At 52.1% G+C, this 21,983-nt stretch overlaps 9 protein-coding genes across 9 annotated transcripts; 4 read left to right on the top strand and 5 right to left on the bottom strand.

Moving 5' to 3' along the window:
- Positions 1-1,465: 1,465 nt before the first annotated feature.
- On the top strand, positions 1,466-2,667 carry BO85DRAFT_448167 (peroxiredoxin family protein). Its single transcript, XM_025659877.1, has 4 exons — positions 1,466-1,784; positions 1,951-2,227; positions 2,290-2,433; positions 2,489-2,667. The coding sequence occupies exons 1-4, from the start codon at positions 1,735-1,737 to the stop codon at positions 2,522-2,524; spliced, it is 507 nt and encodes a 168-aa protein (XP_025517131.1). The 5' UTR covers positions 1,466-1,734; the 3' UTR covers positions 2,525-2,667.
- Positions 2,668-3,095: 428 nt separating this feature from the next.
- Positions 3,096-6,113, top strand: BO85DRAFT_418454 (ribonuclease P/MRP protein subunit POP1). Its single transcript, XM_025657817.1, has 2 exons — positions 3,096-3,560; positions 3,651-6,113. The coding sequence occupies exons 1-2, from the start codon at positions 3,222-3,224 to the stop codon at positions 5,952-5,954; spliced, it is 2,643 nt and encodes an 880-aa protein (XP_025517132.1). The 5' UTR covers positions 3,096-3,221; the 3' UTR covers positions 5,955-6,113.
- A 246-nt stretch (positions 6,114-6,359) lies between these two features.
- BO85DRAFT_486823 (Mic19 family protein) lies at positions 6,360-7,352 on the bottom strand (the record flags this gene model as incomplete). The annotated part of the gene is made up of 3 exons (XM_025663408.1): positions 6,360-6,902; positions 6,974-7,031; positions 7,294-7,352. 3 exons carry the CDS (start codon positions 7,350-7,352, stop codon positions 6,360-6,362), a joined length of 660 nt encoding a protein of 219 aa, XP_025517133.1.
- A 1,919-nt stretch (positions 7,353-9,271) lies between these two features.
- Positions 9,272-11,095, top strand: glkA (glucokinase glkA). The gene is made up of 2 exons (XM_025656931.1): positions 9,272-9,565; positions 9,628-11,095. Exons 1-2 carry the CDS (start codon positions 9,383-9,385, stop codon positions 10,930-10,932), a joined length of 1,488 nt encoding a protein of 495 aa, XP_025517134.1. The 5' UTR covers positions 9,272-9,382; the 3' UTR covers positions 10,933-11,095.
- An 819-nt stretch (positions 11,096-11,914) lies between these two features.
- Positions 11,915-13,926, top strand: BO85DRAFT_265547 (MDR family MFS transporter). Its single transcript, XM_025655050.1, has 3 exons — positions 11,915-12,350; positions 12,397-13,203; positions 13,253-13,926. The coding sequence occupies exons 1-3, from the start codon at positions 12,063-12,065 to the stop codon at positions 13,895-13,897; spliced, it is 1,740 nt and encodes a 579-aa protein (XP_025517135.1). The 5' UTR covers positions 11,915-12,062; the 3' UTR covers positions 13,898-13,926.
- On the bottom strand, positions 13,904-15,146 carry BO85DRAFT_265384 (uncharacterized protein). The gene is made up of 3 exons (XM_025655049.1): positions 14,921-15,146; positions 14,407-14,847; positions 13,904-14,307 (listed from the first exon to the last, which is right to left on the bottom strand). The coding sequence occupies exons 1-3, from the start codon at positions 15,014-15,016 to the stop codon at positions 14,155-14,157; spliced, it is 690 nt and encodes a 229-aa protein (XP_025517136.1). The 5' UTR covers positions 15,017-15,146; the 3' UTR covers positions 13,904-14,154.
- Positions 15,147-15,481: 335 nt separating this feature from the next.
- Positions 15,482-17,184, bottom strand: BO85DRAFT_458388 (cytochrome P450; the record flags this gene model as incomplete). The annotated part of the gene is made up of 3 exons (XM_025661581.1): positions 15,482-16,372; positions 16,426-17,016; positions 17,107-17,184. The coding sequence occupies 3 exons, from the start codon at positions 17,182-17,184 to the stop codon at positions 15,482-15,484; spliced, it is 1,560 nt and encodes a 519-aa protein (XP_025517137.1).
- Positions 17,185-18,071: 887 nt separating this feature from the next.
- Positions 18,072-19,993, bottom strand: BO85DRAFT_458389 (zf-C2HC5-domain-containing protein; the record flags this gene model as incomplete). Its single annotated transcript, XM_025661582.1, has 2 exons — positions 18,072-19,635; positions 19,989-19,993. The coding sequence occupies 2 exons, from the start codon at positions 19,991-19,993 to the stop codon at positions 18,072-18,074; spliced, it is 1,569 nt and encodes a 522-aa protein (XP_025517138.1).
- Positions 19,994-20,698: 705 nt separating this feature from the next.
- BO85DRAFT_437283 (SGF11 family protein) lies at positions 20,699-21,763 on the bottom strand (the record flags this gene model as incomplete). Its single annotated transcript, XM_025658615.1, has 2 exons — positions 20,699-21,619; positions 21,698-21,763. 2 exons carry the CDS (start codon positions 21,761-21,763, stop codon positions 20,699-20,701), a joined length of 987 nt encoding a protein of 328 aa, XP_025517139.1.
- Positions 21,764-21,983: the final 220 nt, after the last annotated feature.

Genomic DNA, 21,983 nt, shown 5'->3' on the forward strand with positions numbered 1-21,983 from the left:
GGTAATCCATACAAATGCCGGGGAAAACCAGCGAGGTGTTATTCATCATGGCGTTGGATCGGCTTCTGCGCGGTGTTGCCATCATAATCATTAGCAGCCAAGCGCGCTCAGCCACCGAAAGTCGAGTTCCGTGATCGGGGGTCGACCTGGCTTTCCTATGGTTGGTTGGCCAATCTTATCAGATGCTCGGATACCAGGACCCGTGCCTACCAAGTACACAGTAAGCAGTCGAATGGGTCCGACACAAGCCGAGGATCACCACATCATACTCTACCTAAGTGGCAAGGCGGGATATGGTAGTCTTATCCACGGTAACGATGTGCGAAAATCTTTCTCCCTGGCTGAACCAAACTCATTGCCTGGAAGAGAGTTTGAGGAGGAAAATCTTCGGAAACTTGTAAATCATAGTGGCGGTCACCAAGCACCAGCACACCAAGGTCCCTGAGGATATTTGCGGTGGTGGACTGGTTACGTATTGGCTTACTTGGCAGAGGAAGAGCAGGGCGGTGGTGGGTGGTGACCACTGATTGGCTCGATATTGGCTTAGGTGGGGCTGTTTTCTCGTGATTCGGGTTTTTAGGCCAATAGGAGGGAAGTCTGGGTGCTGGGATGGAGGGGCACTATGCCCATGCCTGAGGTGTCGAGGTGGGATGGTTTCCTCAGGACTATCTTTGGAGGCAGAGATAAGCTTGTTGGCGGTGATATAACGCCGGAGACAGGCAACTGGGCTGTCGATGCAGCTATACATTGAGATTCGGGGTGAATTGCGTAGTAATTCTGGTGAGTAGAAACGAACAAGCAGATTTGTGTTCACATCGAATTCACGGCAGACCTCTGCTTTTGGTACTGCAAACAGGCTTGATCTGCAGCATTGGTTGATTTGTAGATGCCAATGGCTATTTACTAAGCAGATCGATAGAGAACCCATCTAGGATGAGGATTAAATTGGAGGTTGAGTGGCGTTAGGATCAGGGGTGTACGGGAGGTAACCAAGCTTTAGTTGTACTGATGCAGACTCGGATGCAGTGCCGGCTCCTGATAACCAGCAATTGATAGATACTACATCGGGAGAACGATGAGCCTGGGGAATTAAATGCTCTCCTGATAGCAGTGCTAATTAGCTATAGAATTGATGCCCAATTTCTGGGGGGGGACTGAGGATGGCCCGGAAATGCAACCCAGACAGACCCATGATTGAACCCTGCAGAGAGAGCCCACTTGTAGAGAGTATGGGATATCTGGTCCGGAAACACGTTCCAGGAAGGAGTAGCAGCAGCAATAGTAAGACTTGAGCATCGAATCGAGGGCCGATTTGTCAACGGTCACGGTCTAGATATGGTGGCCAGTGGACGGGAATGGCGCAGACCCGAAAAAGGAATGCGTGGTGGGGTCACTCAGTCTCGGGCGGTCTTCTTGATAATACAGTTCCCCCTCCAAAGCCCTACCAATCGAAGAGTTTCGGTATCCTTCTGCTTCGGATCACCTCATGGCGCCGTGGGCGGGCCGTCGCCGCGTTATTCGTTGCCCTTGACACAGGAACCATTCATTCAACTGAAGCTAAGGTCGAATTACCCGCCACAGGCTCGCTGCCCCCGTTCCGTCTCCCCTTCTTCCCTATATAACCAACCTTCCATTCCCTTCCCAATCTTCTTCACTCTCACAACTCACTACTACTACTACTCAATCACTCATACCTTTTCTAGTACACCTTACTACCAACTAATCTCATTCACAATGTCTGGCCTCAACCCCGGTGACAGCTTCCCCGCTGACGTTACCTTCTCGTGAGTATTCTCTTCATTCTTCTATTCTCTCTCTTTCTTTGCCCCTCCCCCACCGTCTTCCGCCTTTCCGGTTGCTGGTGTCTCTCGCGCAGCAACGCAACCATATACTGTGGTCACCATACACTATTACTAGCACATTCACTAACATTCTTACCTCCTTTCACAGCTACATCCCCTGGTCCGAGGAGAAGGGCGAGATCACCTCTTGCGGTATCCCCATCAACTACTACGCCTCCAAGGAGTGGGCCGACAAGAAGGTCATCCTCTTCGCCCTCCCCGGTGCTTTCACCCCCGTCTGCTCTGCTCGCCACGTCCCCGAGTACGTTGAGAAGCTCCCTGAGATCCGCGCCAAGGGTGTCGACGTTGTTGCCGTCCTTGCCTACAACGATGCCTACGTCATGAGCGCCTGGGGCAAGGCCAACCAGGTCACCAACGATGACATTGTAAGAATTCCTTCTTCTTTTCTCGTTTGTCCTTCAGACCAATGATACTAATCCTTCTACAGCTCTTCCTGTCTGACCCCGAGGCCAAGTTCTCCAAGAGCATCGGCTGGGCCGACGAGGAGGGCCGCACTGGTCGCTACGCCATCATCATCGACCACGGCAAGGTCACCTACGCCAAGCGTGAGCCCGCCAAGAACCACCTCGAGGTATGTTTTCCATTCTTTTTATGTCCAGGTGAATAGCTACTAACCATTATTGCAGTTCTCGAGCGCTGAGGCCGTCCTCAAGCAGCTGTAAACGTGTCATTTAAAGACGATAGACATGGCAGGCGTCCGATGATAGATAGCGTTGACATTGATATTCTGGTGGGATAATGCGTTAGAAATTAGACAGAACCACTAGATAGAAAGAAAATCAACGCGCTTACGAAGCTACGACAACTTTGTTCATATTGTAGTATGATGTCAGTACGTAGTATACTTATGTCCAACGATCATTTAAAGTAACCTTAAGAGTAAAGAAAAAAAAAAAGGCAAGAAAATATACAAAGAGAAAAACAAGCTACTAGTAGTCCACCCCTAGCTAAGACTGATCTACAAAGAAAACCCGAACATCAAAGCGTCAACAAGAACTAAAGTACTAGGATTAACTTGAGCATTTAACCGTCAGCCAACGATATCATTGGTTCCGTTGGCCATTTTGTTGCGTCGGAGTGGCTGCTCCCATCACTAGTTTCTCAATTCTGTCGGCCGGAAAACTGAAAGTCGACGACGGACGACGGGACAGACACCGCGCTAAACCAAACCAAACCAACCCATTCCATCATTTCATTTCATTTCATTCCAGACCCGGACCTTTCTGCAGGGATTCTTGAGAGCTTTAAATTATCCAACTGCAACAGATTCTCCTCCCCTACAAACTCCAAATGAGATATATTAGTTCCTAGAAATCCCCTTCGCACACAACAAACGCACAACACATTTCATCGGCCATCATGGCCTCCCACCCACCTAAGCGCAAACCTGCTGCTCCCAACAACAACTTCTCCGCCGCCGCCGCCGCCGCCCGCAAACGCCAAAAAACATTCGATGCGCGCTCGCTCGCCGTGCAGGCCGCCGACGCGGCATTGTCAGCCTCCGGCGAACTAGATGTCGCTGCGTACGTGGAAGCAAGAGAATACGAAATTCGGTCGCTGGAGTCGGGGATCCAGCGATCGAAGAATGCGTTGACGAGTCGGGCGTTTCAGAAGGTGCCGAGGTCGTTGAGGAGACGGACGGCGAGTCATAATGTGAAGAGGGTGCCGAAGAGGTTGAGGGCTAGGGCAAGGAGAGAGGTATATATATATTCTTTTCCCTTTGCAAGGTTACTCTCAATGGGGGTCCAGTAAATATTCTAATGTGTGACTATGATTCTTTGTGTACAGATGATAGAAGACAACACCCCCACCGTATCATCACGAACCCGCAAACCGACCGAACAAATGCGCATTCGGCTTGAAACTGCCCGGCGACTACAGAACCTGAACGCGAAGACGAAAGCCAAGCGCGCGGCCGTGAAAGCTCAGCGAGATAAAGAGGTTCGGAAGTCGTTGGAAGAATCCGGTAGTCATGCGTATGAGATTGCGCCGCGGGTGCCGAAAATTAAGAAGAATAAATTGTCGAGGCCGAATCCGCCGGAAGCGAGGTTCAAGAAACGTCAGCAGTGCAAGACTTGGTTGCCGACCCATATGTTTCATGCGAAGAGAGCGCATATGGCTACTTCTAAGGATCCGTTGTGGAGGTTCGCGGTGCCGTTGTCGCCGACGGAGAAGAGTTATCGGCCGACGCATCGTGCCAGGGGGTCCAGGGGTGCTGTGGCGTGGGATATGAGTTATTTGGCGACGGTGCAGTTGGAGGGGTCGGTGGGGGCGCTTGAGGGGGTGTTGAGGGCTGTTGGGGTTGAGGGGGAGAAGGCGTGGGGTGTGAAGGGGAGGAAGTGGAGGGCTGGCACGAGGGGATTGCGGGCTTGGGTGTATGAGTGGGAGGAGGAGAAGAGGCCCATTGCGCCGGTTACGTTGGTTTGGTGTGCTGAGGTGAAGGGGGAGGATGTGGAGATGGTGGATGCTGATGAGAGTGGGAAGCAGAAGAAGGGGAAGAAGGGTTGGAGGAAGGTGTTTGTTCGGGTGCATCCGTCTGCGTTTTTGCAGTTGTGGAATGCCCTGCTGGGTGTTTCGAAGAAGCAGAATCCTCCTGTTATGGTCGAGGACTTGCGGTTTGAGATTGGCAGTATCGAGATTACTGGTCCGGGGGCTACGGAGGCGTTGCTTGCGTCGTTCAAGCCGGTTGCTGTGGATGGGAAGGATGTCGCTGCGGACAGTCCGGAGGCTACATGGACTTCTCTCGTGGGGGTAACGAACCCTGCATCTCTGCCGCAGGATGCCATCCTTGGGTTCTCGGTCTCCGACCCTCGCCTCGATTTCCCGCCCAAGGCTTTGAAGCCATCGTCGTCAGAGGAAGAGATGCAACGGCTGGCTATATTACTCTCGTCGTGGACCCCGGATAACACGCAGACGGCCCCTGCTCTCTTCGATCGTCGCGCCCGGTTAGCTGCTGCACGCCAGTTGCCTAGCCAAAAGGCTATCAATCGGCGTCGAACCGAAGCTGGTCCTGGCGTACGCCCGCCCGCCAAAGACACTGACCCCAAGATACCTGTGATGGTACTGGCCAGTCGACCTACCCATTCCAAGAGCAGCAGCGCACCTGGAACCTGGACTGTCCTCCTCCCATGGAAGTGCGTGCTTCCGTTCTGGTACTCGCTGATGTACTATCCCCTCTCGAGCGGCGGCAACCCCAGATTCGGGGGTCTGAAAGAGCAGCAGCAACTCTCATTCGAATCAGGAGAGCCTTGGTTCCCTGGTGACTTCCCAGGAACCCGCGCCGGATGGGAATGGGGCCTGCGCGAGACAGAAGAAGCGAAGCGAGAGTGGGAGCGACGTCCCAAGGGGCGCAGAACCGAGTTCGAGAGCATCGATCTGAGAAACGGACAGAAGGGTGAAATAGGACGTGGTTGGGCCTGCGACTGGGAAAGACTCATTCAAGGAGCACCGGAGGCGAGCAATACAACCGACAAGGAACAGCCCTCAGAGACTGAAACCAAATCGGATGACACCACCAACTCTCAAGACAACAACACCAGTACCACACTTCCACCACTGAACATCCACCAACTCTCAACAACTGAAGCAACCCGCGCCCTTACTGACCCCTCCACCACCATCAACACGTCTGCTCTAGCAACCGTCAAACTCACCCTCCTCAACCGCGGCACACCCACCCCCCGAGCCCGCATCTACCGACTCCCAACCACTGATCGCGAGCTCCGCCAGGAGTGGCTCACGCTATCATCAAAGCAACCGTACGATGGTCTCAGGGATGAACTTCAGAAGAAACAATCCCGATCTACCGCCAACCTCGGCCCTGAAGATGTCCAGCAACAGCTTGCTGCGTCGCTTATCACTCCGTCTGCGGGTGACGATGTTCGTCAGAAGCATTTGCCGGTTCCGACGGAGGAGGATCTTATTGGCTTTGTTACCACGGGCAATTATAACCTTGCTGAGGGAAAGGGTACGGGGATTGGGTCTGTCTTGTTGTCGAAGGTGCAGAAGGGGAAGGCGAGTGGGAGGAATATGTGTATTATAAGGAGTGCGGGGGAGACGGTGGCGAGGGTCGGGTTTTGGGAGTTGGTTTGATGTGTATGTGTGTATGTGTATGGATGGATCGTGTGGCTTTGTTGCGTGATACCCTGTGTGTCTTTATGATTGTTTGGGGAGGAGGGGGTTAGAACTGAGGATAGGATTATGATAGAGATGAATATGCAAGATCTGCCCATTTAGTTGGGACAATCCAACCAACCAATATCTACACCAGTAACAACATACTCTTAAGTAAAATAAAAGATGAAAACAGAAACCAGTAACCTTCTCTAGCAAGCTAGGTATACATATACACACATGCACAAACCGGGATTGATGACTCGGCAGCAGCAGCAGCAACAGCAGCAACGGTCGAACAAACACACACTTACACACCACACTATACCTCACCTCTCTATCAATATAACCCACCATCATCAACACCTATGGAAATAGATAAATCTACCCAACAATCCGATCCACAAACCCTTCCTCCAACCTAGCAACCTCCTTCTTAAACGCCTCGACCTCCTTCCAACAATCCAACGGCCTCCGATCATTCAACCTCAAACAACTCACCACCTCCGATCTAGCCTTCTCAATCCCCGCATCAATCTCAACCAACTTCTTCCGTCCTTCCAACTTCGCCCTCAACTCCTCAATCTCACTGTTCACGCTCTCCCGCGACAGTTCCCGGTTAATCGGCTGCTGCGCCGCCGCCTCAACCGCCGGAGCAGCAGCAGCAGTCGCGAAGTAGCTCTCCCGCCCCGCGAACGGGATCCGGGGCGCATCCAAATCCAGAGAGCCGGGTGGGTAGTAGGAAGCACCCGAGCTGCTGGGAGCGTAGCTGGGCGCGGGTGTCGAGGAAGAGACGTCTTTGGCTTCGGCAAGCTTCTTCTCGATCTCGGCCAGCGTTTGCTGTTCGCGGGCACGAAGGCGCTCGAGTTCTTGGGCTACGCGCTCTTGGATTTGGAGTTCGAGGGAACGGGCGCGTGCCGAGTCGGTCTGTTTTCCATTAAGAGATGGGGTGGTTAGATGGGGTTGTGTGGAGGGAGCTGGGATGTATGTATGCGTACCTCGGTGTTGGACTGGAGGCCGTCAACGAAGTTGGCGGAGAATTGGACGGGGGAGGAGCTGTGCAGGATATAGCTGTTAGCTGGTATTCATTCCGATTTATTCTCATTGTGACTTTGTGTGTGTTCAATGGTTTGAAGGGTGTATCGCCCCATGTCGAATTATTTATTTATATGGTTGGGTTGGGTAGATATGACAGTCCGGCTTCAATAGCATTGCATTGAGCACGTCCACTGAATATCCCAGCCCAGACCAATCGATATACCAACACCTTCCAGAGCAATATATAATCGTCCAATGTAAACAAGTAAAGCATTCCTACCTCGAGAAAATGTGCTTCGAGTCGGCCGGAGCCGCGGGCTTAGAGCTGCCGGCGCCCATGATGTGCGGATATCGGGTTTCGTGTGTCCGTGACTTCCTTCAGCCGAAGCTGTCTTGTGTTGCTTGATGTGCCGACGGGGGGAAGAGGCGAGTGTAGTTCGGTTTCAGTGGAACACCGCAATTGGCCGCCGAGAGATCCTGATCGAGGGCAATTCCTGTGTCGGAGCAGGGAATTGCATATCGTCAAGGTCCGTTTCTGAAGCCGACTTCCGCCGGGTCACGTGGGATTAGTCATTATTTGCCTGAGGCAGATATTGGATGATGTTTGTTGATGTCTTGGTGCCTGAAGAGGATGGGTGATGTGTTGATGCCTTAGGCTAGGTACTGTTGCTGGATTAGTCACAGGGCTGCCGTTTTGGGATGGTTGGCTTTTTTACTTTCTTGGACGCTGGAGGTTGGGTAGAGATGCAGTTGGTGCCCGGGGTTGCTGGGATGGTTGGCTTAGGGAAAGTGTATTAAATTGGGGGTTCTTACTGTACCTTAGGTGGTGTTGGTTTGAGTGGTTGGCTTGAGGGTTAGACTTTGGATCTCAGAGGGTCAAATCATGGGTATGGATAAATTGATGGTGAGAGGTGTGCTTCACATGAGGTACTATACAGCACAGGAATAGGTATGTTGTTGCTCTCTCTACAAATTTAGACTAGCTATTGTCATGTTGGTGAGTGGTATACTGTCTCTGGTGGTCTCACGTGCTTGAAGATCGCTCGGCCTATCGTCTTGTTCGCGATAACTCTAGTTAGGTGACGCAGCAATGTAAACTACTAACGAAGTACTCTCTACATGCAAACAATAAGTGACAGACCGGACAGATCGAAACCTTTAAGTGGCTGATCCTGAGATAAAATCTCGCAGTGATACTGCAGCATGCAGGGAGCAGCCGTGGAGGGGATGGTTGCTTGCATAGGCTGGACGGTTACTTAAGGTTACGTCGAGACGAGAACTCCCCTGATCATCATCTTCTGACAGCTGGACTAGTCAGTCCCAAAGCAAACAGCCGTAGTTAGTATATCACTTAGTTGCGAGTAACTATGGTGATTCCGATCCTGGTACTAGTATGATGCTCATGTCAGCATCTCCAGGTTCCCCAATGCCCCAGACGACCGCATCCGGAGACGGGGAAGGAGAGCATCACCACTAATTCACCACCCACCGCGTGGTCTCACCCTCTCCTGACTGACGCAGAGGCCAAGCACGAGAATGGCATTGTGGTATTGCATTGTGTGCAACAGCCATCCTCGCCCTTCCATTCCCTTCGCTGCTAACCAATTCCCTCTCACCGGTGAACGACGGCTTGAACCCCACCAAGTTGGTTTCATGCGTCATGGCAGACACGCGGGCGGATTCGCTACCGACTCGCGGCAACCCCGTCTTGCAGGCAACTGGGCCACTTTTTAGTGCGAGGAGTGGCATCTGGAGACTGGAGACTGGAGAGAACCACGCACTAAGTTAGTAAACCTGGGACAAGTGCGAGACATCGGCAATGCGAGAATGTCGGGAAGAGGGGGGGAAGCAGAGAGAACTGGAAGTGGTAGTGAACCCTTTTCCAATTTCCCTTTGGCCACGCCTGGCAAACCCGGCGAACCCGGCGTTCCCGTTGGCTTGAGCCCGTCGGACTGACCTCATCGACCCCTCCAAGTGCAAGATTATTAGTTCTTTACTGGGCTTCATGGCTCTGCTATTAATACGCCCACTTGCTCCCCCTTCATCATCGTATGCTCATTCCGGATAATAGTTATTAGACTCTTCCTGCTCGTATCCTCCTCCTCCTCCTCCTGATCCTTATCCTTTGTTCCCTCCACATCCTCTACTTTCTCTCTCTCTCTCTCTTCATCTCCATTCCCCGAATTCCCCTCCAGCTTCCGTCTGCCCCTCCCCGTATTTACTTGAACCCCACCATCCGGTCTCCTCCTTCACCACTTTTTTTTTCTGTCTGCACACTGTATTTGTTGTGGTCTCAACACGTCCCTTGAGGCTCCTTTTATTTTCCCTCTCCTCACAAATACTCTCATATCTACATCTCTTCAGTCATTATGTCATCTGCTCTGCTGTCCGAGGCTGCGCGCATTGCCAGCCAGTTCGACTACCCCGCTGCTGAGGTGCAACGTGGAGTAACGGAATACATTCGCGAGATCGATGAAGGTCTGTCCAAGGAGCACACGACCCTCAGTCAGATCCCGACCTATGTCACGGCAGTGCCCAATGGCACGGAAAAGGTACGTTTCACCACCAATCAGCTCCCTCCCGACAAAACAGCAGCTGACCTGGTCATTGGCAGGGTTTGTACCTGGCAGTAGATCTCGGCGGCACCAACTTCCGCGTGTGCTCGATCGATCTACATGGAGACACTACCTTCTCCCTTACCCAGTCCAAAATCATGATTCCTCGTGAAACCATGGCGTCCGGTACGGCCAAGGATCTCTTCTTGTTCTTGGCCCGCCAGATCGAATCGTTCCTGCGCATTCACCACAACGACCACTTCGAAGCTCACCTGCGACGCCGCAATGAGAAGAATGGCAACTGTGAAGAGGACCTGTTCGACTTGGGTTTCACCTTCAGTTTCCCCGTGCGTCAGCTGGGCATTAACAAGGGTACCCTGATTCGCTGGACGAAGGGCTTCAACATTCCCGATGCGGTGGGTCAAGATGTCTGTGCCTTGCTGCAGAACGCCATCGATGATCTGGGACTCCCGGTGCGCGTGGCTGCCTTGGTCAACGACACTGTCGGAACCCTGATGGCTCGTTCATACACTTCTCCTGGAGAGACGGGCACGTTCCTGGGTGCTATCTTCGGCACGGGCACCAATGGCGCCTATGTGGAGAAGCTGGACCGCATCACGAAGCTGCAGACCATTGAACACTCCGAGTACGACAAGACCACCGGTGAGATGATCATCAACGCCGAATGGGGCAGTTTCGACAACCACCTGAGTGTCCTCCCGAACACCATCTACGACCAGCAGCTCGATGCCGACAGCAACAACCCGGGCATCCAGATGTTCGAGAAGCGCGTCTCGGGTATGTTCCTGGGCGAGATCTTGCGCCGCGTCATGCTGGACATGCAGCGCAACGAATCTCTGGGCTTCCTCAAGACTGGCGGGGCTTCCACGGTGTCTGTGCCCAAGGAGTCTTCCCTGTACCGCCAGTGGGGTATTGACACCAGCTTGTTGAGTCTGGTCGAGGCCGACAAGACCGAGAATATGGAGCAGATCAAGGTCGCTTTGAAGGACCACCTCAAGATCGAACGCCCCACCACCGACGACTGCAAGGCCATCCAGACCGTTGTTCATGCCATTGGCAAGCGTGCTGCTCGTCTGAGTGCCGTCCCGCTGGCTGCTGTCCTCCTCTCTACTGGCAAGCTGCAAAAGGACGACCTCGTAGACATTGGTGTCGATGGCAGTCTGGTTGAGTTCTACCCCAACTTCGAAGGCTACATGCGCGATGCCCTCCGCGAAGTGCCCGAGGTTGGCGAAGCCGGCAACAAGAAGATCCGCATTGGTATCTCCAAGGATGGCAGCGGCGTGGGTGCTGCTCTGATCGCCCTTGTCGCTAGCAAGGAGGATGCCCGCAGAAAGGCGCAATAGTGGCCGTCAAAACCATCTCGCAGGATTTCCGCATTGGTTAGGTGTTTTTGAAGAGCGGTTGGGAGGACGGATGTTTGGGCATATTTGATCTTTTACGGCGTTGTACAGCTTACTGGAATTGTGAATATATCCTAGGTCGGAATGAATTCTTTCTTTTACTATTATCTTGATTCATATGGCGACAGCACTGTAGCTTGCCAACCAAGGAGGAGTAGTTGGGCTGACAGGGCCAGTCCGAATTCTAACGCTGCGAAGCCAACACGCGTTGCTCCTGAGTTGCCAATGCGACCAGGCGAACAAAGCGACGGCACGAGAAGCGAGGATGCTATTGCCCGCCACAGCCGCCCAAAACCAACCATCTCCCACTGAAAGAATTCAATAGTGCCTGATTTAGAGTCTGTCTTTCTTTGACCACTGGATTGGCAACGAAAATCAACGACAGAAATAGCATGCAGGTACTTAGTCTAGGTGCAGTCTGGCTCCCACCAATCCTTGCTTCAGGGGAAGAGGTGAGTCTCCGATCGAAGTTAATCCATCCTTCTTGGAATTCCCCTATCCCGATATTCTTTGTGGGAAATCTCCCGCCTGATCATTCCCCAACTGACAGGAATCTTTCAAGGGCTCTCTCCGGATAGAAATCTTTCCGATGCCGGAATGTCAGAAGCAAACCATCCACTCTCAGTGTGACCCTCGCTTTGCCCCGTCACGCTGCCAATCCCTCCGGGGTAATACCTGCAGCTTGCACAACCTGACCAGTGCTTCGGAATACGGATTGCTTCTGCTCCTGAATGGTCTGGAGCCTTGACATGCGCAACAAAGCAAGGGGTCGCCATTGGGCCAGACTGGCGTGGCTACGAGATGGTGACACAACCTGGCTTCCATTACGGCAATCGTCGTCAGCCAGTGAAGCCGGAAGGAGGCTTTCCTTGAGCCGTCTTTCTTTTCACTGCTGATTTTCCTTCCTGCCACTTTGTTAATCGTTTTTCGGAGTGATTCTTAGATAACTGCTTCATGTGCAGACCAGAGGAGGATTTCTTCTACTGCTATCTACACTGTTGACTGCTGCCCTAAGTAACCGTCATCTGCTTAGGTTGTGAGATTGGTTTGGGTCTTGCATACCTATTCTCGCCATGGATGCTTCCAACGCTGAGAAGCCGCCGGGACCGTTTGCTGAACTGAAACCATTCAAGGTCACGCAGACAGAAGGCAACGGTTCCGCTAGAAGCAAAGAGAGTACGCTCGTTGATTCTGCACGCGACACCTCCCCTCATTCACAGACGGTCGAAGCACAGCACGAGCCAAAAGCACCCAGCTCGATACATAGCCATGATGCGGAACCTGAGCCGGAATATCCTACTTCGTGGAGGCTCACGCTGATTGTGGTTGGACTCTGTCTTTCGATTTTCTGCATGGCCTTGGTAAGTAGTCCATTCCGTAGGCAAGCGATCGTGCTAATGCTATCAGGACAACACGATTCTGGCGACTGCAATCCCCAAAATTACAGACCAATTCCAGTCCCTCGGCGACGTGGGTTGGTACGGCAGTTCCTACCTCCTTACAACGTGCTGCCTTATCCTGGCCTTTGGCAAGCTGTACACTTTCTACTCCACCAAATGGGTATACCTGATGGGGCTCGCGATCTTCGAGATCGGTTCTCTGGTCTGTGGTGTGGCTCCCAACTCGGTTGCGCTGATTATCGGGCGGGCGATAGCTGGCCTTGGGGCCGCCGGAGTCTTCTCAGGAGCCATGATCATTATCTCTCAGACTTCACCGCTGAAATGGAGGCCTTTCCTTACCGGCTCTATTACCTCCATGTATGGAATCGCCAGTGTAGCAGGGCCCCTGATGGGGGGTGCGTTTACCGATCATGTCAGCTGGCGATGGTGTTTCTATATCAACCTTCCCATCGGCGGCGCAACCATCTTCTTCATCATGCTATTCTTCAAGGCACCCAAATCAGTCAAGAGTACCCAGGGGCTCAAGGATAAACTCGCGCAGTTTGACTTGCCTGGTACATTTGTCTTTCTGCCCGGAGTCATCTGCGTCTTGCTCGCACTGCAATGGGGTGGGACCACTTACGAATGGGGTAATGGCCGCATCATCGCCCTGCTGGTGTTATTCGGGGTCCTCATTGGTATATTCATCGTGCTACAGATGTGGGGTAACGAGAAAGCCACGATCCCTCCACGGCTGATCAAGAACCGAAATGTTTGGGGTGCTGCGCTGTTCAGCTTCTGCGTCGGCGGTTCCTTTTTCGTGGCAGTTTACTACGTACGTATCCCACCACCAAACTATCCCAGTAATCCACTAACATCTACAGCTCCCCATCTGGTTCCAAGCCATCAAAGGCGTCAGCGCCACAAAATCCGGCATCATGAACCTGCCCATGCTACTCAGCGTTGTTATCTTCTCCATCGTAGCAGGCGGCTTGGTCTCCACATTTGGATACTACACCCCATTCATGCTGATATCCCCTGTTCTCATCGCCGTCGGCGGCGGCCTTCTCTCCACCATGGGCGTGCATTCCTCGGCCGGTCACTGGATTGGATACCAGATCATCTTCGGCATGGGCGCAGGCCTGGGCATGCAGCAGCCGATGATGGTGGTTCAAGCAGCGCTGAAAATCGCCGATGTTCCCAGCGCGACGGCCATCGTGGCGTTCACGCAGACACTGGGCGGAGCATTGTTTGTCTCTGTAGCGCAGAACGTCTTCCAGAATGAACTGCGCAAGAACCTGGCACAGGTATCCGGCATTGACCCTGCTTCTGTGATGCAGGCGGGAGCAACGATGCTACGACATGTTGTATCTGCGGACCAGCTGCCGGCCGTGCTAGAGGCGTATAATGGGGCTGTGACGACGACGTTCTATGTTGCTGTAGCCATGGGAGCGTTGAGTATTTTTGGGGCATTGCCTATTGAGTGGATATCTGTGAAGGGAAAGAAGATCGGGCCGCCGGCAGCGTAGTCTGCCAGAAGCTATGGGTTTGAATGCATGTGATTACTTATAAATTGTATAATGCTAGTTAAGCGACAGACAGACGATAAATAGATCTAATAAGGAAGAAATGATGGCCAAGACGAGGTATCACGCTGACAGACAAATGAAACAACGAAACGAAAGATTGATCCATACCAATCACACACATCACAACTCTAATAACGCAACAGCAACAACAGCAACAAAAGTAGTGAAAGAAATAGAGAAAGAAAGAGAAAGAGAGACTAAACAACAGCATACAAACTCAAATACACCCCCCAAATCACCCCACACGCACTCCCAAACACGACGCGCCGATCCACCGGCACAACCGTATACATGAGCAACGAGACAATCGGTCTATATTTGAGTCTTGCGATCATGATGGGTTTGAAGTCCTACACATAGAGTTAGCCCCCATATCACAAACAAAACATAACAAAACAGAGTAGAATAGAATAGAATGAAATAGAGAAATAAATGAAAGAGAAAGATACCTCAACAACCAACCCCCAAACACCACCCACCCCCACCCCCTTCAACAAATTAATGAGAACAATAAACAGTACGATATTCCCTACACTCCCCACCGTCTGATCCAGTAGGAATTTCATGAGGAAGTTGTACCAGCCTCCTCTGCTGCGCCTAGGGAGGAATTTGCCGTTTGGCTTTTGTTTCTTCTCTTTGAGGAGGACGGTGGATGTTGGGTCCGGGATGGAGATGTAGATTTCTCCTATCCCTGGACCTCCTTTCTTTCCATTAGGGGTAGATGTTCGTAGGGGAGGGGAAGAGTTAGTAGATGGGGATTGCCGGAAAGGAAACCCCGGATACCGCCGTTCAAGATACCTCTGCCAGATGAAATTCGGGGGAACGATTATTATCCCGTAGGTGATGAATTGGAGGAGGGCGGGGAGGTTAGGTGTAAATGTTGTTAATTTCTTGGATTTTATTTAGTATTTTGTCTTTTATTTTGATTTTGAATGTTGGGTTATATCTGGGGGTCAAGCTTACGGATTTCCGATGATGGTCTATTATTTGTGCTAGGATGTTGGCGATGGCGTTTAGGATGGTGGATTGGATGAAGGTTGTTGTTAGGGGGGAGACCATCTTTCTCTATCCCTTCTTTTTCTTTTGTTTTAGGGGGGTATTTGGGGTAGTTGTTTGCGGGTTGTTTTAGTGAGGGGAGTGCAGAGGAAGGGTCCTTGTTGTTGTTGTTGTTGTTGTGGTTGGTTTAAGGGATGGTGATGATGGGGTTAGGTTAAGGAATGGACATGGTTTGATATCATGTATGGCAGTTGGGAATAAAGTTTAGTGATGAATGAGTATAAAGAATAAGAATAGTATAAGGTTAGTTACCTGATTAAAGATTAAATGAATGAATAAGGTGGGTATGATATTGCATTCTCATCCCCATAGTCTTGGGGTGATATGTTCATGCAGTGTGGGCACGTGTCCTTTCTGGCTTGGTGTCTTACTATTTCCTGCCATCTTACTACATACAACATTTACAATAGACCGAGCACAGTAGATACAGATATAATTTAAATAATAATAATAATGCTATTTAGCTACTTACACACGCGCCCGTACAATCACATCCGGTCCTTCCTTCGCACTGGTAAAATGGTCCACCAATGCCAAATGCCCTCCCTCATCCTCTCCTCTCCGATCGGCCAATTCCATATCAAACAAAAACATCAACCGCGCAATCGTCAATCGCATCTCCATCAACGCCATGCTCTTCCCAATACATCCCCGCGGCCCAATACTAAAGGGACAGAATGCCCGCCGCGCCATCTCCACATCCTCCCGCGTTGTCTGCCACGCCTCCATCCCCGTCTGACAGATCGCCCCTTCGATCCACCGCTCCGGCAAATACACCCCGGGCTGTCGGTAATAAGCCGCCTGCCGGTGGATCGAGTACGTTGGCGTCCCGCAATCCGTCCCGCCCGGCAGGAACACCCCGTCCACCACCGCTCCGCCCTCCATCACTTCGCGCGGGGGCGCCCCGGGCACCGCGGGCGCCAGCCGCAGCGCCTCGTCCAGGCACGCCTTCAAGTACACCAGCTCGTTCAGCTTGCTGCCCGTTACGATCTCTTCGACCGAGGAGAAGCTCTCCCGGACCTCTTTCTGCAGCTGCGCCATCGCATGTGGGTTGCGCACCAGGTAGAAGATCGTCGCGGCTAGCGTCGTCGACGTCGTGTCACTGCCCGCGATCATCAGCACGTTGGCCTCGCCCCAGAGCTCAGGGGTCGTCAGGCCCTGGCCCGTCTCGGGATCCCGGGCGTTCAGCAGGTAGTAGAAGAAGTCTCTTTTGGCGTCGTGGCCGGCCTTGGTACGTTCCTGGGCGCGCTTGGTCGCTTCCACGCGCGAGTTCATGATGAAGTTCCAGCGGTCGTTGGTGAGTCGGTGGATGAAGAGTTGGTCGAGATGCCATCTATCTAGGGGCATCCAGAGACCACACTGTTCTGTCAGTTGATTCGGTTCTCAAACAACAATAGCAGCTCGAGACATACCACATAGTGCCGGTTTGCAGCCCGATCGACGAGCTCAATCAGCCGTCTCCGGCTACTCTCGATCAACATGTCGAAGCTCTTTCCGAAGCACAGCTCGCCCATCACATCATACGTGAGGTAGCTGAACCAGCGACCCATGTCCTGCACCACGCCTGTCTGCTGGGCACGCGTTAAGCCTGCACACAGTTGCCGCACATGCAGCAGCATCACGTCTTCCATGCTCTTGAGTGCATGATCCGAAAAGGCCTGGCTCAGGACTCGTCTTTTCCGGCCGTGCATGACCTTGTCAATGACGTTGTGTGTGTTGTACACGCCTTTGATGGCGGGGAAGGCATTGTAAAAATCGGCCTTCTTGAGCCGCTTGCCGTGTCCGTAGATATCATGAAGGCCTTGAGCAGTATTCACTGAGACAAAATTAGGTGCCACGCGGACGTGAGAGCCGTATTGTTCGTGGAGAGCACAGAGCCACAGGTGTCGGTCTCCTTGAAGGCCATGGTAGAGCTGGACCCAGGGAGTGAGGGAGGCGAGCAAGGGACCTGGGATGCGGCGGAGAGGGTGGAAGAATCGATTGTAAATTGCATAGACAGAAGACTGATGTTGTCAGCATGCATTGCAAGTATGCAAGGTGACACCTTATCGACATAATACAGAAGGTGTAAGGGAGAATCGGTATCAACATACCAATCCCACGAGCAAGGCAAGCAACCCCCACCCTATGCGGGTTATAGAGATAGCCTGCCAGCCAATTTGGGCCAACATGGCTATCGAATCCTAGTGTAATAATGTGTGGTGCTAAGAGGTGGAATAATAATAGGAAGCTGAAGTATATAGTTCAGCCAGTCAACGAGCACCGAAGCTAGCCGGGGCCAACCGAGGCCGAGTTCGACCAAAAAAGGAGATCCCCGCAAGCGGATAACAAAGACAGGCAAATGACGACAGTCACTCAAGATATCAGAACCACTATCCAGATGGCTGTTTCACTTACAAGACACTCACTGGCACTCGAGACTCGTCTACCGTTTTATAACTCTCGCTGGCTCGGTTACTGACGGGCTTTCCCTCGCGTCTTCTGCCCCTCCATCCCCTCCCTCCCTCCTCATTTTGGAGTACGAAGTGTCTTCCATGGAACTATGTAATATTCATCGATTTAGCGCAATAGCTGCGAGGATGCGTCATCGTGGCCAGCACCGGCTGGTCTGCGTATCTACATAGTGAAGTCCTGGCTCGGGTACCCCGGCTGCTTCATATCTCTACACTGTATATGAAGATTAGTAGCTTTGACCGCCGATCTGGTGGAACCCATCAGTCGGATCTCGATTGGTAATGTTCATGCTAAGATTGATGCTGTCATTCCACGTCGTGTAGACCGTCGGAGGATATATAACCACTCCTGCTATGTGTCTTGTCTTCTGTCGCGGCGATGCCGATGGAGCATAGCTTATCGATCCATGTCAGAGCGGTAGTATTTCCTGGAGATCGTGGCCCAATCATTGCTTGCTTCTATTGCGGGCTTTATCGGACAAAGCTAAGCGAAGTCTCGGGCTTGTTGCTACCCACTGTATATGCACTAAAGCATCGGCTACTGTTGTCCGGCTTCCAGACAATGTAACCAGCCAGTTCGGATAAGCTATTATGTCAAATGCCTCTCATGTGTAACCGTGGAGACCGCCATCGAGAATCCACTGCTCGTTGTCATCATTATCGTCCTGCACCCTCCGCCATGTCTGTTTCCGCTCTTTGCGTGCCGTGTCCGCTTGCTCTCCGTCTGCCGACTTCCAGACCGGTCGCAACAGCCCTCCAGCTGCAAGAAGAGGGTTGTAGCTGAACGCCTTACCGCTGCTTTCTCGGTTCTCCCCATCTCCGAGCTCCTCCTCTGCCCTTGCTTCGGCTTCCTCCTCCGCGGACGGGCCCGTCTCCGCAGGCCCAGCTGATTGGTAGACCCTCCTCACCTTTCCTCCCTTGATATCCAGACTCATGATGGTCTTCTTCTTCTCCCATTCTGGCCGTGCTTTTTCCTCCATTTCCCGCATAATCCGCTGCTGTTTCTTAAGGGCCAGTGCTCGCTGCGCGGGTGTCATCCACAGCGTAGATGCTACGTTCGGAGTCTCAAAATCTGCCGCCTCGTCCACCACACGTGTCCGCTTGGCGTTCTGCGCCTGGAACGCAAGCAACTTGTCCCGATGCGCCTTGGCAGCGTCAAGTTTACTGGGAGCTCCTGAGCCCATTCCAGGGCCACCCTCCCGATGTACACTCTCATTGTGCGCGCGCATCTTCTCCTGTCCACGCTCCGCCCGCAGCTCCCGTATCATGCTCTGGATCTCGTCATTCGACAGGAGAGGTGTTTTGCAAAATGAACACGGCTGTAGCCCTTCCAGCGAGCAAATGATTTTGCCGCAGTTGAGACAATTCGGCGCAGGATCAAAGAGGGGATGGATGCTAGCGTTGCATGTGCATTTGCGTGCGCCACCACTCAGCGTCGGATTCGTAGATACCTCCAAAGCGGCAATGGCAGCCGTCAAATCATTTATATTATTCGTAGTCAGCGATCCCTTGGACGATGAGCCGGTCCCCGTACTGCTTCCACCAGCTCGAGAGGCAGACTTGGCCGCCTTCGACCTGACATTCGGTAGTAGATCCGAGATCACGGGGCCAGCGGCTGAAGGCGGGTTTTTAGCCGGTGTCGGTCTCGGGGCCGGTGATTGATTTCGCGAAGAGGTAGCGGATGCCTCGCGGGAGGAGATCAACGGTGATGGTGATAGACCGGTATCCAGTGTGCCTTCTCTCGCGCTTCCTTCTTGTCTGCTCCGGCTAGAGACGGGCATGTAGTCCTCATCCTGGTCCTCCTTTCTGTATCCGCCTGTCACATTTCCAAAATTGTCTGGTCGGCGAACAGGTCCGGCGCTGTGTAGTGGTGGCTTCGACTTCTTGCCCCTCTTCGACTGCGTTCCCGAATGATTGTTCCTAGATGTGGACTGGCCGCTCGGAGCGGGTGACGGCGCGTTGGATCGTGGGGGTGGTTCTCGTCGCGAACTGAATGCAGAAATGAATTCGAATGCGGCGGGAGAGTCGCCCAGAAGGTTTTTGAGGTGTTCGGCGCCTTCTTCTTTGGAGAGGCTGGCGGCGTATGTGATGATCTGTGTGAGCGACTCCTCGTCCAGCGGGAGAATTTGGCTCAGCCTGGGGACGGCCCAGGAGATGAGACTGGTATTGCTCATGTCACTAGATAGTTAGAGGCTATAGATATTGTTAGCGACTGAGTTAACTGATGCTCATGGTGGATGCGCGTCATAAAATGTGGACGATGGATCGAGCAAGCGGGCCCAACGATGACGGACGGAAGGTCCCGAAGTGGGCTGCGAGGCCATACTTTTCAGGCCAACAACATTGTATACTAGCCTGCAACCACGAGCTTTCGAGATACCACAAATAAATTGGGTGTATCGCATAATAAGTCATTTTTATATAGTATTCAGGCCAGTTTCAATAGAGCTCACATCCAAGGCAAAACAATGTCCAAACATCTCTATGGAACAGCTCTGCCCAGGATAGCAGTCGTCCAACACGCCATGAAGTCTACGAGGTTACACCTTGTACTCTTATCTGGAAGCCACTTTTCATGTACACGCATTAGTGATAGGTTCGAACTAAGGCTATTATACCACGGGGATCACTGGGGTAGATATCGAACAACCGTTACAAGGGCACTTTATAGAACTCCTCTCTAAAAGGCTGTCCCGGTACCTTGGTTAAATCCATTGCACATATTGTTCCACTGAATCAACAGTATGTATAGTGGACCTCTAACAATTTAGAATATGGTTGGCGTTCGAGCTCAACTGTTCAGTTTACACTAGAGGCTTCTTAATTCGACTTAATTGTATACCCAATCTTAAGCCAATCGATTGATTGTGAAACCCGAACTGACCTATTGCCAGAATATTGTACATACAACCGCATAAAAATCTATCATTCAAGAGAACAGCACACAACACCTATAAAAAGAAACGGAAGAGAAAGGCTAGAGACGATGCCGAGCATGTCCCTTTCGACTCGAGGATACTAAGGTAGGAGGTTCCCGTCGACGCCGCTGATGCCGGGTATTTACGTCAATATCGTTAAGCAAACGGAGATATGTCCAAGGCCTTGTCCAACGCAAACAGGTCTGCAGTCTGCAAGAAGCAAGGTAAAAATAATGTTGAAAGGGATGTGTAGAAAGGTATAAGGTGTGGAAAGAAAAGAAGAGAGAAGAAAGAAAGAAAGGAGCACCGAAGGCTTAAGAGTTATCCCCGTTTGCTTCACTCTTGATGTCCCCGTCACCAGAGCCGGCGGCGTCACTTGCTGCGGCCATGTCTGGCGTAAGCCCGTTTTTCAGCTTGCTAGGCGGAGGTGGCTTCTTCCCTGACAATTTTTTCGGGGCTCCTAATTTCTTCTTCTTCGTCGGAAGAGTTGCTGGAACGTCATCATCCACTAATGGACGCTTAGGTGGAGCAGAACTGGGTGTACTGGCACCATTTTCCATGGGAGTCTTGTTGCGGTTGGTCTGTCGCCCTGATAAACCCAAGCACCTGTCCAAGTGCTGTGCAACTCGAGTGACAACAAAGTATCTCGGGCAGTTCGGGCATTTCACAGTCGGGAAGGACACCTTTTCTGGGGCTGCTTGTTTGAAGGAACTGTCAGGCGTTGTGGGAGGGCTTGAAGCTGGAGTATTGGACGTATTTGTCTGTTTCTTCTTCTTCGGATTCAGCTTGTCCGTGGCAAACGGGTTTCCATGAACATCGTGCCCCGGCTTGTTGATCATAGGCTGCTTCTGACAATACTCCCGATATGGATCTGGGGGAGCCCGAGCCCCGACACCCGTTACTGGGTATAATAGACGAGGCAATCGGCACTCCGGACAGATAATCTCTTTCGTGGTTTGCAGAGGGTTTCCCTTGAGGTAAACCTTGCCTTCATCAAAGACAGCCGCATCTGTCTCCACATGTATATCCTTAAGTTCCTCAAGGTCGAGATCACCGGGCTTGAATGCACCAGCTGGCTTCCCACTCTCTTCACGACGTTTGGATGCCTCTTCATCGGCTTTTTGCCTTGCCGTGACCACCGCTGAGCGCATACGGGAGACCTTTTCGTCGCGATGCACCTTCGCAACTATATCATGAATTATATTATAGAAGGTATCGTTGAGGATATCGCATGTCTAGTGTTGTCAGGATCCATTGCAAAAGCCCAGAGACGCTACTGTGCCGCAGCCGGAAGCATACGGACATGAACGTACCAATTTTGCAAGCGTTCCTGAAGGAAAGGAACTTCCATTTTCTTCAGCTCCATTCGACTCGCCCATTTTGGCAATGTTCTGCAGGACTGGAAAGTGTTAGAGCTGAAGCATCTTCCAAGACTGAGCGTTTAGGAAACAAGCAAGCAAGAAATGCAGATGAGTGGGGTAGCCCAGCACATCGCATACATCATGATAATGCACTCGACAGCAAGCAGTACCGATGAGATAACGCAATGGTCGCGCGAATACTGCAAAGTCCAGGACAACTGTCGAGACATACCTCTGC

Source organism: Aspergillus piperis (genome assembly GCF_003184755.1).
Source record: "Aspergillus piperis CBS 112811 unplaced genomic scaffold BO85scaffold_6, whole genome shotgun sequence".
Taxonomy (NCBI): domain Eukaryota; kingdom Fungi; phylum Ascomycota; class Eurotiomycetes; order Eurotiales; family Aspergillaceae; genus Aspergillus; species Aspergillus piperis.

Bases quoted from the DNA above. Each gene is read 5' to 3' on its own strand.
- BO85DRAFT_418454 (XM_025657817.1), top strand. From the start codon at position 3,222: ATGGCCTCCCACCCACCTAAGCGCAAACCTGCTGCTCCCAACAACAAC. The intron at 3,561-3,650 runs GTATATATATAT...CTTTGTGTACAG, and splicing joins GGGCTAGGGCAAGGAGAGAG to ATGATAGAAGACAACACCCC.
- BO85DRAFT_265547 (XM_025655050.1), top strand. From the start codon at position 12,063: ATGGATGCTTCCAACGCTGAGAAGCCGCCGGGACCGTTTGCTGAACTG. The intron at 12,351-12,396 runs GTAAGTAGTCCA...TAATGCTATCAG, and splicing joins CGATTTTCTGCATGGCCTTG to GACAACACGATTCTGGCGAC. The intron at 13,204-13,252 runs GTACGTATCCCA...TAACATCTACAG, and splicing joins TTTTCGTGGCAGTTTACTAC to CTCCCCATCTGGTTCCAAGC.
- glkA (XM_025656931.1), top strand. From the start codon at position 9,383: ATGTCATCTGCTCTGCTGTCCGAGGCTGCGCGCATTGCCAGCCAGTTC. The intron at 9,566-9,627 runs GTACGTTTCACC...GGTCATTGGCAG, and splicing joins TGCCCAATGGCACGGAAAAG to GGTTTGTACCTGGCAGTAGA.
- BO85DRAFT_265384 (XM_025655049.1), bottom strand. From the start codon at position 15,016: ATGGTCTCCCCCCTAACAACAACCTTCATCCAATCCACCATCCTAAAC. The intron at 14,848-14,920 runs GTAAGCTTGACC...ATAAAATCCAAG, and splicing joins TAGACCATCATCGGAAATCC to AAATTAACAACATTTACACC. The intron at 14,308-14,406 runs GTATCTTTCTCT...CTCTATGTGTAG, and splicing joins TTTGGGGGTTGGTTGTTGAG to GACTTCAAACCCATCATGAT.
- BO85DRAFT_448167 (XM_025659877.1), top strand. From the start codon at position 1,735: ATGTCTGGCCTCAACCCCGGTGACAGCTTCCCCGCTGACGTTACCTTC. The intron at 2,228-2,289 runs GTAAGAATTCCT...ATCCTTCTACAG, and splicing joins AGGTCACCAACGATGACATT to CTCTTCCTGTCTGACCCCGA. The intron at 2,434-2,488 runs GTATGTTTTCCA...CCATTATTGCAG, and splicing joins CCGCCAAGAACCACCTCGAG to TTCTCGAGCGCTGAGGCCGT.